This window comes from Notamacropus eugenii, chromosome 3 (assembly GCF_028372415.1).
Source record: "Notamacropus eugenii isolate mMacEug1 chromosome 3, mMacEug1.pri_v2, whole genome shotgun sequence".
NCBI classification, from domain to species: Eukaryota; Metazoa; Chordata; class Mammalia; order Diprotodontia; family Macropodidae; genus Notamacropus; species Notamacropus eugenii.
The window spans coordinates 134,301,853-134,319,387 of NC_092874.1; the positions used below are offsets into that span (position 1 = coordinate 134,301,853).

The 17,535-nt window shown below is 35.6% G+C and overlaps 1 protein-coding gene across 4 annotated transcripts in view; it reads left to right on the forward strand.

The window, feature by feature from the left end:
* Window positions 1–17,535, forward strand: part of LOC140533325 (ankyrin repeat domain-containing protein 26-like) — a 61,022-nt gene that overhangs the window by 18,774 nt on the left and 24,713 nt on the right. For 3 of the 4 annotated variants that reach the window (XM_072652941.1, XM_072652942.1, XM_072652944.1), the window contains exons 9-17: window positions 3,351–3,632; window positions 8,290–8,318; window positions 8,404–8,485; window positions 8,591–8,635; window positions 11,373–11,654; window positions 12,812–12,946; window positions 13,560–13,597; window positions 14,257–14,395; window positions 16,378–16,591. In XM_072652941.1, coding sequence (XP_072509042.1) covers window positions 3,351–3,632; window positions 8,290–8,318; window positions 8,404–8,485; window positions 8,591–8,635; window positions 11,373–11,654; window positions 12,812–12,946; window positions 13,560–13,597; window positions 14,257–14,395; window positions 16,378–16,591 — 1,246 coding nt within the window. The remainder of the gene's footprint in view (window positions 1–3,350; window positions 3,633–8,289; window positions 8,319–8,403; window positions 8,486–8,590; window positions 8,636–11,372; window positions 11,655–12,811; window positions 12,947–13,559; window positions 13,598–14,256; window positions 14,396–16,377; window positions 16,592–17,535) is intronic. The other variant, XM_072652943.1, reaches the window with a different exon arrangement.

Sequence of the window (17,535 nt, forward strand, 5' to 3'; positions counted from 1 at the left end):
ATTGCCTAGAGCACTGAAAGGGTAAGTGGTTTGTTAAGAGTCACACTGGCAATATCAAAATCAGAGGTGGGACTTAAGCTGAGGCCTTCCTCATTCCAAGGCCAGGTCTCCATACACACTGCCTTTCAAACTTGATTGGTCTCTCTCTTCCCCTTGCTCTGAAATCTTCAGTTATTTGCTCTCTGTTTCTATCAGATAAAATGCAAACTGAAGAAAATATATAATAACCTTCATCTTTAAAAAAAATCTTATGTATCTGCTTTATAAAGACTGTTAATGTTCAGATACTTGTAACTTTGGACCAGAAATTCCATGGGCTGATGACATCAAATGATGACAGAAGGGAAAAAGTAGGCAACAAGAAGTCAAAAATACAGATTGTAGAATATGGCTTCATTGGAACCAGGGAGAGAAAGCAACCAAAGACTCCTTTGCTTTCATAAATTGTGAGGCAATGTATGAGGACCTCAATCTATACTGGAAGTTTCTTATTACTTACTTTTACCCAGATACATGTTTCCTCTCCCCAAATTCATTTATTCAAGAATAGATTATGCTTTTTTCTCTCTTTATTCTTTGGAACTTTTGCTTCATTTTCTTGCATGTTGGCATCTAGATATATAGTCTAAGGATTTTAAAATGAGGTGGCCATAGGTTTAAAGTACAGAGTTAAAATATATATATTTCCATTAGCCAGCAGAAAAATTCACCTTCCAGCAAATGTTTAGGAGATGAAGGAGTGCTGGCTTCTAAGGCCCTTGACAGTAGTACTCTAACCAGTTTTAATTGATCCTTCTTGTCTTCACTCTCAGTTTTAAGCTGGACCGTTCTATTAGTTATTCTGTACCTTGTCCTGCCCTGCGTCCATTCGGGCCATTTGTTGAAATCTCTCTCTTCCTTCAGAAACTTTTTCAGTTGTAAACTCCAAGAAGCTTTCCTGAGTTTTACTAGTTTCCCTGACAATTATTTCCTAATAAATTGGTTTATTGGTTTCTTTTAAAGGTATACTTAATATAAACCTTATCAACTAATGTTATAGAATACCTGCTACTACACACAGGATAATGTAATCCATCCCAAGGTTTACTTAACTTAGACCCAACTGAGTCATTGTTCTTTCTGAAATTTTCATAAAGGAAAACATAGAACAAATGTTAAATAGAAACAAAAAGAATTATATGTAAATATTCACTTACCCCAAGGATCTCTGAGTTCATTTTTCTAGACTCCAGTCTAGATGCTCTAGAAACTGATACAGATTGAGCCCAACTTCCTGACAGTCTTCTTAATTCATTTCTGAGGAAAAATATCATCACCTTATTGCTAGGCTATGAATGATGCCCATACAGAGTATACACAGAGGGACAAGCTTTGCTCACTGGCAGCAGCATAAGCTGTCCTTCTCTCCTGGAAATTATACACATGTTCCTGTTGTCAGTAGCAATTGCAGTGTTTTCTTCCTCAGTCTGAAAACGTTGCAAGCATGAGTGTCCTTTGTTCTCAAAGAGGACCAAAATAACTTGACTATGCTAGTCAAGATTCATTGTGTCCGACTGTGACTGATCACACCAAAACTAGCTTGTAATGCTCTCCCACATGTCAGTCACAAATAGTCCATGTGAACATTTGGAGTGGTTACAACAAATTTGGGGAACTATGAGTTTGCTTTGAGCTGTCTCAATTCTGCTTTGTTCATAGAGCCCAGCATCTTCTCTGATGTGGGCATGACAGGATGAGCGGTCCTGTGCCAGTGTCTCCCATGTTACACAACAAATTCCAAAGTTCTTGAGACCTTGAGGGTGTTCCTTTATGACTTCTTCTAACCACCATGTGAACACTTGCCCTTTGAGAGTTCTTTATAAAATAGTCTTTTTGGCAGGCATATGTTTTACATTCAAACAACGTGACCAGCCCATCAGAGTTGGAGAGTTTGAATGCGAGGCAATTTAGTCCCGACAAAGGATCTCAGTGTCTGGTAACTTATCCTACTTTAGAATCTTCCTAAGACAGTTCAAATGGAAACTATTCAGATACCTCACATGGTGCTGGTATAGTATCCAGGTTTCACAGGCACACAACAGACTAATACCTCTTCTCTCCCATAATTTCCTTTTGAGCCTCCCAAACACTGAGCTAGCTCTATCAGTGCCTGTGTCAACCTCATTATCAAGGCTATGATGCTAGGTAAGGTGGAGAAAGAGGAAGACTGAGAAAAAGGCTATCCAGTTTAGCAGTGAAGCTACATTGATAACCTGGGAGTCAGCAGTTTCAGTAGAGTCTTATGCCCAAAGCCACATAAAAAAGTTTGAGGAGTGAATATAAATAACTCTAGTAATTAGACAGTGAAAAACAGGGAAGATACTGGATAATAATAACTTGATTACATGAAGAATGGGAGAAACTTTAAAGACCCAGATATTAAATGTTTACTGTGTATTCTGGTGTTTATATCACTTTCATACATCATTGTCCCTTATTTGCACTTTTTGAACCTATAATAAAAGTAGTCATATCATATTTGAAAAGAGAATACTTAAACTCTATAAACTATTATTTTCATGCTAGATTTGGAATGCATATTGAAAGTTAAAAGGTTGATCTTCAAGAAGTCAGATTATTCTTTTAAAAAAGCTTATCTTCCAGACAAATTAAAGTAGTTCACATTTTAAAAAATGATACAACTATACTTAGTACAATTTTAAAAAAATACAGTCACTGAAGGGATCCTAATTATAAGCATTTTCTATGGGAAAATATTTTAGCCTGGGTGATAGAGAACTGACTTCAAAGCCAAAACAACATGGTTTCAAGTCTCATCTGTAACACATAGTGGCTAGATGACCCTGGGCAAGCCACTTGTCCTCTAAGTGCCTGCCCTAAGAAACTCTCTAACACTATAAGTTGCAGAAAAGGTACCAGTCTACGTTATTAGAGGGGAGTTTCCTTCCTGAGAATTCTCTCTAAATAAATCATGGGTTCAGAGTCTATTTTCTGATCCTAAGTCATTTGATAAGTCAAATATACATGTTATTTTTAAAAGGTAATCACCAAAGAAAAGCCTTTCCGCAAGGATCTTATTGATAAAGTTTTTGGGACTACACATGGAGATAAATTTTGATGAGGGAGTAATAGCTGTTAATCCAAGAAAAAGAGGATGGGCTGAATAAAAGAAAGAAAACTGTTGCGATTGTTTTTCCTCATGTTACATATGAGATAAAAACAGGATGCATAAGTACACAAAATAAAGTCATAAAGCTAGGTAGTAATTTGAGTGACATCCTATTATAAATTTAAATTATGTCAGGTGGATAAAACTGATGTACTACTTAACTCTACTATTTCCTTTTCAGATGCATCTCATTGGGATTCTGCCAGTACTTCTCTGAAAAATGAGAGTTACAGAAGTTTTAAAGATTTGAGTTTTAATGTGAATTATCCTTGCCAGTCACTGCCAGTGACCAAATATCAGTCAGGATCCACAGAGTTTAGAACAATGCCTTTCAAAGATGAAGCGTCAGCAGCTGGAAGTGGCCCTGAGAATGATTTTAGAGTTGTGATTCTAGGAGAAAAACCGGTCTGCCAGAAGCCATGTGAACCACAGCTCCCTCTAAAAACAGAGGAAGATAAAGAAGGTAATGAAAAAGCATGTAAGGGTAACATTCTGAATTTTCCATAGGTAGATTATTTGCTCAGATTATTGCATTTCAATCTTTATTAGTAGAGGTAAGCAAAATAAATGATGAAGTCATGTGATGACAAAGTTTGTTTCTTGTTTCTCCTCCTCTCATGCAGCCTAGAATCTAGCAGGTGTCTTTTTAACAGGTATTTTTATTTTTTCCTTTAATCAGTGTAACATATTCCACAAGCCCTTAAGCCTTTGTGATAAATTAATCTTCTCCTTTCTAACTGTGATTTGCATACTTTAATATTTATCAATTACTATTATAGAGCACTTACTACTACATACATGATAAGCCATCCCAAGGTTGACTAAACTTTTCTGAACTTTTCATAAAGAGAAACAGAACAAAGGTTAAATAGAAACATAAAGAATTATACGTAAATATCCACTTACTCCAAGGATCTGTCTGTTCACTGATCTAGACTTTAGTCTAGATGTTCTGAAATTGAGCCTGACTTCCCCTGCCGACCTTGTCTGAATTATATACAATCTTCTAATGAATTTTCTGGGTCAACAAAAGAAATAAATCCAAAAGACAAACCCATCACCTTATTGCCAGACTTTGAATGATGCTCACACGGAATACACACATAAAAATAAGCATTGCTCACCTTTAGAAGCATAGGCTATCCCTCCCTCCTAGAAATTAAACAAGTGTTCCAGTTATCTATAGCAATTGGAGTGTTTTCTTCCTCAGTGCTTGAATGAAAAAAGAAGAGCCCTAACGTTAGAGACATATTAGGCAATCTGTCTATCCTCTCTGTATACAGTAAGAGGATAATTAATGTCTTTTTTAGCCAAGTCATGTGAGTAAAAACATTTACACTGAAGTTAGTTATAATATTTGTATTACTGATGCATGTAGAATAAATAAGAAGTAAAACAACATGCTTGGTGCTGTAGTAGAAGTACCTGTTTTAAAACTTCTTTCAGTTGGGAGCAGCAGTCTCACTTTTAGCTCAGAATTTTCGAAGTCTGACCAACAATCTAGATATCCCCCCCCCCAGATATTCCCCAAAATGGCATCTACTGTCAAGGATCAGCTGATTTTGAATGTCCTAAAGGAAGTCCAGGTTCCCCAGAAAAAGATCACTGTTGTTGGAGTTGGTACAGTTGGCATGGCATGCACCATTAGTATCTTAACAAAGGATTTGGCTGATGAACTTGCCCTAGTTGATGTAACAGAAGATAAACTAAAGGGAGAGATAGATGATGGATCTCTAACATGGCAGCCTTTTCCTCAAAACACCAAAAATTGTTTCTGGGCAAAGACTACAGTGTGGCTGCAAACTCAAAACTAGTCATTGTTATGGCTGAGGCACATCAACAGAAGGGAGAAAGTCTTTGTAATTTGGGATAGCGTTATGTGAATATCTTTAAATTCATCATTCCCAGTATTGTTAAGCTGCTTCTTGTTTCCAATCCAGTGGATATTTTGACATGGAAGCTAAGTAGCTTTCCTAAAAACCATGTTATTGAAAGTGGTTGCAATCTGGTTTCTACTCGTTTCCATTACCTAATGGGGGAGAGACTTGGTGTCCATTCTTCAAGTTGTTATGGATGGATCCTTGGGGAACAGGGAGACTCCAGTGTTCCTGTGTGGAGTGGTGTGAATCTTGCTAGTGTGTCTCTGAAGAACCTTCATCTCCCCTTTTGGAACTGATACTGATTCAGAGAACTGGAAAGATGTTCTTGAACAGGTGGATGAAAGTGCTTGTGAGGTGATCAAACTGAAGGGCTTCACTTCCTGGACAGTTGGCTTGTCTGTGGCAGATCTGGCATAAAGCATTATGAAGAATCTTAGGAGAGTGCATCGAATTTCCATCATGATTAAGGGCCTATATGGCATTCATGAGGATGTCTTCCTCAGTGTCCCATGTGTACTGAGGCAGAATGGCATTTCAGATGTGGTGAAGGTAAACCTGAATCCAGAGGAGGAGAGCTGTTTAAAGAAGGGCACAGATACTCTTTGGGGAATCCAGAAGGAGCTGCTATTTTAAAACCTTTTAATGTGCTGCCATCAAGAGAATATGACAGTGGTTCAGGTGTTATATGCCAGACCTAGAGGCCTGTATTGGGCTACCCGAGTCTTTCTTACCTGTCCCAGGTCTTTGGTTGGCCAAACCGGATAAACGTATGAGAGAAAGGACGTTCCAGAGTCGAACAGGGGTTGAGCTTTATTACAGGGTTTCGGTTACAAGTGCAGGGAGAAGTCTTCCTTAGGAGGAAGAGGGGGAGATTTCCTAAGGAGGCTAGATCTTAAGGGATTGGAAGTAGAAGTACAAGCGGGGAGAGAGGGGGAGGGGAGAGAGGAGAGGAGAGAAGCGGAGCCTACTGTCCTCTTGGTTCCACATGTGCTAAGAGAGAACTTTCAGGCTTCCTCAATCCTACTTAACCTTCAGCCGCACAGTTTGCATCTCAATACCGTGCTGTTAGGTAACTAGGTGTGCTCCAATCCGGGACAATCTCGAGGGCAGGGAGACTCCACCCATCACGTATCTCCCGGGGAGAGGCGGAAATACCCGAGCTAGCCGAGCTAGCTCAGTCTGACCTTCTCGAACCCCCGCTGTTCATGGAGGGCCTCGTAAGACTCTAAGATTTAGAAGTCCCACTTTTACCTGCCCGAGACCGTCCACACGGAATTGAGCTTCCAATCCCAACAGTTATATATGATATACTTTTCAAATAGATCAAATACTTCCTCTGATTAGTGACTGAATACCAGAAATGTGAAACCTGTGAACAAAGTTAGAAATGGGGAATAGTCCAGTGTGACTACTATTTGTTAAACCCTGTTGTTGTTTGCATATGATGCTGAATATGACTTGTATAGTCTCAGTGGATGGTATCAAGCAGAGCTAGCGCCCCACAGGTATATAAACCACCTGCCTTGTATGTAGGTGCTATAGGTTTCCATAGGTCCAGAAAAAATACTCATATACAAAACACCATACAGTAGTAATTACTTATCGATTCATTGATTTCCTTTGCATTCCCCTCCATTATGACTCTACAGCATAGGCCCATGTATCGCCTTTTCAGAGGACCTGATTTTGTCTATGCGTACATATGTATATACATGTACGTACATGTACATACATGTATATACATGTATGTATATTATCAATAGTTGTAAATTTTCATGTTATATAAAAAGATCTGTATATGTACAATGATGTAATCAATTCCTCAAGTGTCATAGTAACCCTAAATACTTAATAAACAATAAATACTTGCCAAAAAATTTCTTTTAATTTCTTAATACTTTTGTGGACTGATGTGTAGTAAAACTAATTTTATAATTTAGTATAGTAAACAATTTTTTTAGATCTTTTTGGTCTGACATATAGTAAACTAATTTAAAATTTTAAAACATACAGTGCTTTTGGAATTTCAATTTGCATTTTCTGAGATTTATTTCCAATATGTACATAGCTTTGTTTTTCATTAATATTAAATTACTTATGTTGAAAAGGTTTTTATATATTAATAACATTAAATTAGTAATTGAGATGATTGAAACAATTTTACTTTTTAAAAAATAACTCAAAATTGAAATATTTTCTACATCATTTCTTAAATGTTTTTTATATACATTCTTAAATATATGGATAAAGAAAAAATTTTAAAGTTTATTTTTAGTTTTCAACATTCACTTTCATATGTTTCAAATTTCTTCCCTATCCCTCCCTTCCGCCCTCCTGAAAATGGTATGCAGTCTGATATAGGCTCTACATATACATTCCTATCAACCATATTTCTACATTAGTCATGTTGTATAGAAGAATTAGAACAAATGGGAGGAACCATGAGAAAGAAAAAAACAAAAAAGAAAATTGTCTGCTTTACTCTGCATTCAGACTCTTTAGTTCCTCTGGATGTGGATGGCATTTTCTATCATGAGTCAATAAACAAACTTTAAGATAGATAAACTAATGGATACAAGAAGTATAGACATGCCAATAGGCAGCATGGGTAGGGAAAGATGAAAATGTGTCATTAACTATTCTACTAGTGTGTATCTAAGTGGATGTATTCAAAACATGCTTCTAGCTCTTTACTTCTGAGATAAGAATATGCTTTATACATTGTTTTAAATTCTGTTATCTTTATTGTTTACATATTATATATGCCAAATTATATAACTAATTAAGGAATCATCACTAGGAGTACTTGTAATATAATTGCATTAATCACTCTAAATTGGTTGAAAGATAAGCTGCTACATTGGAGCATCAACTTTGTAATAGCCCTCTATGGAGTGTAAGAGTATCCATCTCTTACAGCGGATAACCTTTATCTATATAACGTGAGCATGCTTATATTGGTACATGTACAAATATGTAAAACCCTTAAAATCTGATCTGATCTATTTAAAATGTAAATTGCATGTTATGCTAACACTATATTCTTTTATTTAAAGTATTATAATTGATTCTAATTGCTGTCCTGCAAACTGCTGTCATAATAAGAATTATGGCAAATTAGAGCATTCATTCTTTAAATCCTGTAACGGGGATTATAACAATTCAACAAGCCTATTCATTTTGTAGGAAATTATGATTGAATTATATTGCTTAAATGCAGTTGTTATTCTTTTTTTTCAGGTTCTCTTAAGAGACATTCAATTTTAAAGGTAATAACATTGGTACTTTTAATTTACATCTGATATTTACTGAAAACTTTAAATATAACTATTTTCTTATTATCTTGTGTCATAGCCTATTCAACCCACTATTGAAATGAAAGATCCTTTCATCCATCAAGAATTAGGAAAAGGAGTTAAGGAAAAACAAAAGTCATGTAAGTTTCCTAATTCTATAATTTAGGAAGAAAGGAGGTATATTTTTAAAAAATTTCAATATTCATATCTCTTTTTTCTTCCCTTTCTCCCTACTTGTATTACAGATTTAATGGAAGAACTGGGATTAGATGAGTCAGATGACATTGATGGTATTGTCCTTTTTTCCCTTTCTTTACAAGTAGAAAAATGAGTGAATTTTTTAAAAAATCACTCCTTATAGAAGATATGTCCTGTGCTCATCAGGTTTTGTTTTGAACAACATATTTCAAGTTGTATTTTTATACTTCCTGGCATTTTTCTGTATTGCACAAAGGCACATAAATTCAGTTATGTATGTATTCTCCCAATTCAAGTTAGTGTATATTAAGCAACTATTATGTATCATGTGCATATCAAGTTCCCACTGCTTTACTGTAGGACAGAAAGATAAAAACAAACAGTTTGTTGCCTCTGTATCAGTAAGCACCCCTACCTACACAGGGGGGCCTGCTATCACAGGTTCTTAGATCTGCATTCATAAAAGGAAAGGCAACTTTTTAGGGGTTAACAGTGACTTTAATCAAGCACATGTATCATTCAGTTAGTTTAGGGGAAAAAGTCAGCACCTTGAACTTCAGAGAAAATACAGAGAAATCAAATATCAACAGTCTTGGCTTTCTCTGTCTGACCATAATCATTATCATTACATACATTACAATTCAATAGACAGGTCCAACCATAGTTACTAGAGAGGAAAGCACAACATCTTTGGGGGTGTGTGTGTGTGTGTGTGTGTGTGTGTGTGTGTGTGTGTGTGTGTCTGTGTGTCTGTGTGTCTGTGTGTCTGTGTGTGTCTGTGTGTGTGTCTGTGTGTGTGTCTGTGTGTGTGTGTGTGTGTCTGCTTCGGATGGGGGGAGGTCCTTAGTCGCTTCCCAGAGTCTTCATCTGACCAAACAACACTTTCAGTCAGTAAGCCCCAAAGTAAAACCTCAACCTCAGAGTTTTTATACACTTCTCAGAGCCAGAGGGCATGACCCTCTGACCCAGTACCTCAGTACAAAAAACAAAAGGTACTTGGGACCCTCCTACAAAACAACTCCCCTAATCAAACTTCCCTCACTTGCCAGGCCCATCTATGTGTGGGGAAGATCTTCAATCACATTATTCAATCAGAGGCACTTTTAGTAAAACAAAAACAGCAAAAGATTCTACTTTGCTATGCCTTACGGTCTCAAGAAATTTACTTTCTGTGAAGGAATACAACACACAAACTATGTTATAATGTCATGAGAAAGGGTATTAATTAGTTGAGGAAGGAAGGTTTCATAGCTCTGATGCCCCGTGAACTGAAACAGTAAGGTACCACTGAAGGTTTCAGAGCAAGAGAATGGCCAGTTAAGTGCCTTAAGCAGATTACTTGATAGATTTGTGTAGGACAGACCAGAGAAGATAGTTATCAGAAATGGGAAGACCAGTTAGTAAATTATTGCAAAAATCCAGGTAACAGGTGATGAGTTTTGTGAAGTAGGAGGGTTTATATGGGAATGAAGAAAAGGGAGAGGATGACAGAGGATGACAGAGTTATGGAGGTAGAATCAACAGGACTTAGCAACTTTTGGATATGTGCGTGTCTGCGTACACAGACATATATATATTTGGATGACAGAATTATCAAAGATAAAGACCCAGATGACTGAGAAGATGGAAAGTCTTTAATAAAGATAAAAAATATGAAAGGACTGTTGACATCAGGGGTGGAGATGAGAGGAAAGGAAATGATATATTCAGGCTTGTTCATGTTGAATTTTGAGAGGTTCAGGAGCCAGTACTAAAATATGGTGTCCAAAACTAAGCACAGTATTCAGGTGTGGTCTGACCAAGGCAGAGGTCCGCCAAACTAACATCTCCCTTCCTCTGAATGTTGTGTCTATTTTAATGAAATCTAGAATTGCTCTAGCCCTTATGGCTGCCATATTGATTCATATTGAGCACATAGTCCAACAAAATCCAATAAATTCTGACAAACATTTATGTATACTCCTATCTTATGTTTGTACTTGTACTTGTCATTTTGTCCACAAAGATGACATGAAGGAATTTGACAAATGCTTTGCTGAAATTTAGGCAAACTATAATGACAATACTACCCTGTTAAGTCACTTTAGTAACCCTGTCAAAATGTGTAGATAGTCTGGTATGACCTATTCTGACCACGTCCCAATGAAATCATGAGACAGGCCAACAAATACCAGCAAAAAGATTATCCATGAGGCAAAGAACTTGAACAGTATCAGAGGCTATGTAAGGTCAAGAAAGAAGAAGACTGAGAAAAAGACTATCAGATTTAGTTGTTAAGATACCACTAATAATGTTGGAATCAATAGTTTCTGTAGATAGACCCAAAACAAATAAAAAGGTTTGAGGCATGAATATGAATAACCTCTAAGTGCTCTAGGCAACTATCAGTTGCAGAGAAAGGTACCAGCCTACATTATTAGAGGGAACTTCCTCACCTGAGAGTTCTCTCTAAATAAATCATGGGTTAAAAATCACAGATTCAGGGTTTGTTTCTTAATCCTAAATTAATTGAAAAGTCAAATGTGTATGTTGTTTTTGCAAGGTTATCATAAAACAAAAGTCTTTCCCCCTATTGGAGACTACATACTGAGAGAGATTTGATGAGGGGGTAAGAGCTGGTAATCCAAGAAAAAGAGGATAGGCTGAATAAAAGAAAGAAAACAGTTGTCTTTCTTCCCCTCATGTTACATAACAGATAAAATACAGGAAGCATAAATATACAAAATGAAGCCATAAAGTTAGGTGGCAATTTGAATTACATTCCATGGAAAAAAATATGCCAGGTGGATAAAATTGGTGCACTATTTAACTCCACTATTTCCTTTGCAGGTGTATGTGATTGGGATTCTACCAGTACTTCTCCTAAAAATGAGAGTTGCAGCAGCTCCAAGGATTTGAATTTTAATGGGAATTATCCTTGCCAGTCACTACCAGTGACCAAAAATCAGTCAGGATCCACAGAGTTCGGAAAGATTGCTTTCAAAGAAGATGAAGTTGGAGCTGGAAGTGGCCCTGAGAATGGTTTTGGGGTTGTGATTCTAGAAGAAAAATCAATCTGCCAGAAGCACGGTGAACCACGACTCCCTCAAAAAAAAGAGGAAGCTACAGAAGGTAAGGAAGAAGCATGTAGAGTTAACATTCTGAATTTTTCATAAGTAGATTATTTGCCCAGTTTATTACCTTCCAAACTTTTATTAGTATAAGTAAGCAAAATAAATTATAAAATCATGTGATAACAAATTTCACTGTGGGTTTTTCCTTCTCTCTTTCAGCCTAGAATCTAGCAGGTGCCTTTTTAGCAGTTATTTTGATTTTCTCTTCTGACAACTGTAATATACTCCACAAGTACAGAAAGAGGGTATCTTGGGCCTGTATGATAAATTAGTCTTCTCCTGTCTAATTAACTGTGATTTGCTACTTTCATTGTTTTAGTCTTAAAAACCTAAAACTGTTAGGCTTCTATAGATTTATATTCATATATAAAATCCATATATGAGTGGATTTTTTCTCTCATTTTGGATTATTTATAGCTTTCTTTTCCAAAGCTAAATATGATCAATTTAACTTTTCCCAAATAGTAAATGACTTAGTTGATGCTTCCCAGTAACTGTTTCCATGAAATTGGTTAGCATGGAATAGAATTACTATGCCAGGGAAAATATTTGTAATACTATTATTAGAAACTCCATAAATTAAGATAATTGTGTCATATTCAAGTTGAAATGTTTATGTTGGTTTTTGTTTCAATAGATTTGTTTGACCTGTGGCATATAGTCATCTTTTTTTAATCTTTAGAAGCTCTGTGAATCTTTTCAGCTCTGTGAATTTCTCTCCATGTAATCATACTCTTTCTAGCTCTGAGGTAACAGTTTTACAGTGACTTTCCATTAATTGCTGGAGTATTATCTGCATAGCTTGTTTCCATGTTTTTTGGCTTACTCAGAGAAGTTTATTGAGTTACATAATGATACAGATTTCATTTGCTTTTACTTCCCTATGCAACATAACATCAAGAAAGAAGCCTTTTTTCCTAATTCTGTTGAGACAGTCCTGGCTGGTGGTTTCATATATTAAGATTTAGGTTTTAATCTCTCTGTCTTTTGAAATAATCAGATTGATTTTATCTTTTTTAAACTGATTTTCTCCTCTCACTGCCTAAGTAATGATTCTTTGTTTCTGAACTTAGTTCAGAAATTCATCAGCCCTGTAATGAGTTAAATTTAGAAATCCAATTCTCTTGCTTATCACTTTTCTATTCTTGTGTCAAGGAAATCTTCTAGCCTTAAAGGAGGAATGTGGACACCAAGGAGTGTGGGCTAGTATCTTTATACCACCAAGCTATCCTTCACGTATGTCTGGCTTGTTATCTAAAGAAATCAAATTCACTATCTCTGACCCTGCAGGTAATCTCGAGAAATGATTATTTCTTAGTCACAAGAGAGAAGGGGTTGTTGCTAACTGTTCGTTCCCAGTGTCCAGTCAGTCACGTTGTCTTCATTCCCAGGATGCTGTCTACTCATTGTTTGGCCACCTACCCATCCCTGCTCTTTGTTCTCTTCCCCAAATTCTATGTCATGGTCTTTGGTCATTGAGAAAGATAAGCGACTCAATTAATTGGTCCCTGCTGAACTAACTAGTAAATTGAGCATGCATGACCATTGTCTCTTAGGTTACCTTTCATTTTCAAGTGTAATGGTTTCATCTAGATTAAATACATAAATCAGTCTTCACAGCTGCCTGTGATTTGGTATGAAATGAGCATCTTACAAGAAACTCAGTGTAGCAGTAGATCAAGATTACAAAATAATTTGATGAATTCATAGTTAGTAAAATGGAAGTTTCTTATATTTATTCCATATTTTAAAAGAGATTGCAATACATAAATTATAGTTGTCATAACTTCCAATACTGTTAATGGGGGGTGGGATTTTATATATATGAGAAAAAGAATTCTGAATTAAATAAAGTTTTGCTTAAATATTAATATCAATTTAACATGATAATTGGAATTTAAAGGATCATCAGAGGAACACCAAGAAAGTGACCTGGAACAGGTATGTAAAAGTGACATTCAAATTTTCAATATTTTACTTTCTTAAAAGTTCTTTTCATGCTAGTTTTATTTGAAGTTTTACAGAAATTAGTTTACTTTTAAATGCATTTTAAATTGGTTTAGAATTGGTTTAGAAAATAATGCATGTTTCAGTGAACAGATGGGACCCCTTTTTTTGCATGCTAAAGTATGTTAATCTTTAATCTGAAAATGGATACTTTTAGAAATCTTCTCCTAGTGAAATGTGTCCATTGTGAATGCTAGAAACCTAATGATATTGCTGGATTTTTCACTCATTTCCCCCTACATATAAAATGAAGACTATAATCGGTAAGAGATATAGTAACTATTTATGATAATTTTCATAAGGTTCCTAAATAATTTAGTTTCTAATTAGTTAGGTGGCATAGTAGAGTCAAGAACACCTGAGTCTGAATCCATCCTTGGGCTCTTGGCTAACTCTGTGATGCTGGACAAGCCACCTAGCATTTATAAAATAATTATGAGTTATGCTTGTCTCACAAAATGGTTGTGAGGATGCCATGAGTTAATGTATATAAAGTGTTGTGAAAACCTTAAACTGCTACAGAAATGTTAGCCATTGTTACTATTTTAAAGTTTTTATTATTTTCCCCTGCTGTTATTTTATGTATTTTACAGAACAAAGTACAGATGGATGCAAACGATAGTGATGACCACACTCGGTCCTCTGACACAGTCACAGAGGATTGTGATTTACCTCCCTTAAACTGTAAGAATGTTTTGTCATTGATTGAACAACTTAGTGTTGATTGTAAAGGTAAGAAGATTTAAAAAGTTCCTAACAGAATAACAGTGTTAAACATAAATCAAAGATGTGTATGTATACAAGAAGATACCACTGAAGTCCTATCCCATTGACTCATAGTAAAGTAGAGGCGAGTCTACTCTCTTGCAAACCTTGGCCAGGGTGAAAAGGATTATGTTGACTGCAGGGTAATAAACTGTTCAACCACCTTCTATTTATTTCAATTCAAAAAGAATTACTAAGTACCTACTGTGTGTTAAATATACAAAGTTTAGATAAGTTTCCTCATTGAGTGTGCAATCTAATAAGGGATATAGCCTACATAGATAACTCAAATATTAAAATATATATATAAATGTTTGAGAAGCACAGTCATATTGCTCTACAAGGTTCAGTATGGGAAAGAACGTTAACTATCAAGAATAAATAACCTGTGTGTGAAGGTACCATTTGAGTTGAGTTTTAAAGGATGGGTATGAATTCAGTAGGTATAGATCATGGGAGTATAGGGAAGATGAAATGAACATTTCAAGCATGGAAACTGAATAAAAAGGTAGAAAAATGACAATGAAAAATCCAGATTTTGTGGACAGTATACAGTAGTAAGAATTAAAAATGGAAAGGTAGGAGATTACAAATTTGTGGAGGGCCTAGATTTTGTCTATAAATAAGTCCCTTAAACTTGGAGCTTCAATTTCTTAATCTATAAAATATCGTACTTCACAGGACTGTTGTGGGGGGATGTATTATGTAAGCCTCTGATATATTACATAATGTGTGTCATTAATATTGATGTTATATTATCCATATTATATACACTGTAAGGATAAGATGTATGAATTTTATTTGCTCGGTTGGTAATAGGAGAACCACTGAAGAGTCTGACATGACTTGATGTATAAAGATACCAGGCAGTGATCTCTTTCATGGAAAGCATAGTCAAAATGGCCCAAAATGCCAACAATCTTGCAAATGTTCTGCCTAGTTTTTATAGTTCTTCTGTCAGCATGGCATATAGGATAGTGTACTGGACATGATGCCTTGAATAGCTAGGTTCAGATTCTGCCTTATACACCTACTAATTGTGTGAATCTTAACAAATACTTTAACTTCTCTGTGCCTCAGTTTCTTCATTTGCATTGAATGTTTGAGCTTATCATTTCCCTTACTGTCAGCTTCACTTCCTGCTACAAGCAGTGTGTCTACCTCTAGCAACTGTGTTCTCTCTTGCTGCTTCAATTCTGCTAAACGCTGAAATATATGAAGAATTGAAAGTTACCAAGGGAAACCCAACAATCAAGTCTGTTGAATCTGTACCTTGATGTAACACACATTTCTAACTCTGGATTAGGTCTCAATTTGACTGTGTATCTCTCTGAAGAATAAAGGGACAGCTATTTTCCTTAGTGCTCAGACGATTTTTTTTCACTTTCCTCTGGTGGTTCAGCTATATTTTGGTTAAAGTTACTGGAAGTCTGACCAATGAATAAATGAGGATGGATGATATTGTATGAATGTTACATACTTATTGATATTATAAGTCTCTAAAGAAGCAGTGTTTACATAAAACTATTTAAAGTAAACATATTGATGATACTTATAAAATAATTCAGTATAATTGCAATATATAGATATTAGGTATATAATCCATTTTATTAATCTTATTTGTCCCACTCAGAGTACACATCAGAATGTTTACCTTTCACAGATATTTTTCTCTTATTGTGAAGAATTCTGTGCTTTCAAATTTTTTTTATAAAGTAATGTGTAACTTAGAGATTCTTTTTAATTGTCCAGAATGCTCACAGGGAAATGGGTTATTTTCACATTCAATGTAAATCTTTGAATAAAGTAATATTTTGCTATATTCTTAGGATTTATACTTGGACATTATTTTGTCATTGCCAGAGTATTTGAATTCTAAGTATACTGCTACTGTCCTGCGGATTTTAAAATACTCATATTTTTATTGACTTGTGTTTTTCTCTGTATAGATGCAATTAAACTTTTGAAAATTGAGGATGCAGTTCTTAGATACAATCGATTAATAGAACATAAACAAAGACAGTGTTCGCTACTCGCCAGAAAAGTTAAGAGTTTAGAAAACAAGATTACTGGACTTCAGGAAGAATTATCAGAAACAAGAGAAAAGAAATCTCAGTTAGAGCTTCAAAAAGCAGAATGGAACAGAGAACTCCATAGCATCAGGTATGGAACTCCCAATTTTAAATGAAAGCCTTGGAAGTATTTCTCTTATGTTGAAGAAATGTGATAGTGGATTTGAGGTTAGGAAGACAAAAATAGCACATATTTAAAACAATATTTTGAATGAGCCCTGCTTACTCCTTTTTACTCTATAGACATCTATGAGAGATACATTTTTAGTGAGTTTTCAAAACTATAGCACAATTACTTTTAATTTATTTTTTCAAAATGAAGTGAAAAGTAAACTATGAATAATCAATAGTAATGGGAAAATGGGTGGAATTTTATCTACATCCCTCTTTACACTTTTTTATCAGAGTCATTCAAATGCATCAAAGCTCAGGAATTTTGAAAAAGTCATTTCTTCTAACTATATCCAATTTATGAAATTTCACTTCATTGAATACAAAAAGCAAAAACACCCAAACAACTATAGGATACATTTTTGATAGAAGTTTAATGCCCTAGAGTAGCCTGGATAGAGAAATGGGTTCTTATCTCATTTTGATGAGGGCTGAAAGTGGGGGGGGGGCAGTGAGACCCCCACAAAGACCAGAGTACCAAGGGCAGGTTGCCTAGAGTGAATTCATAGACTCAACTATTCTTGAGGTCAAGGTAAAGATTTATTATGCTTTTCAGTGGGCAAGAGTTCTTAGGGAACTTGAAACCTTAGAGGGATACAGGTAAAGTTTATATAGGATATTCTATAGTAAAATCTGTGCCAAATATGCTAACTAGATGATTCAGGCCAGGATTAGGGAGTGGTTAAGGAGTGGTTAATTCTGAAAGGAACATGCAGTTTTGGTATCCACTGGGCAGGTATTTTACCTGGAGTTCATCATCATCCCTCAGTTGGGGGAGCTACATGGAGTTGTAGTTTTAGGCCTGAAACATCACTAAGTCAACCAGCAGTCAGGACTGACTAAGGAATATCAGGCTGCTCTCAT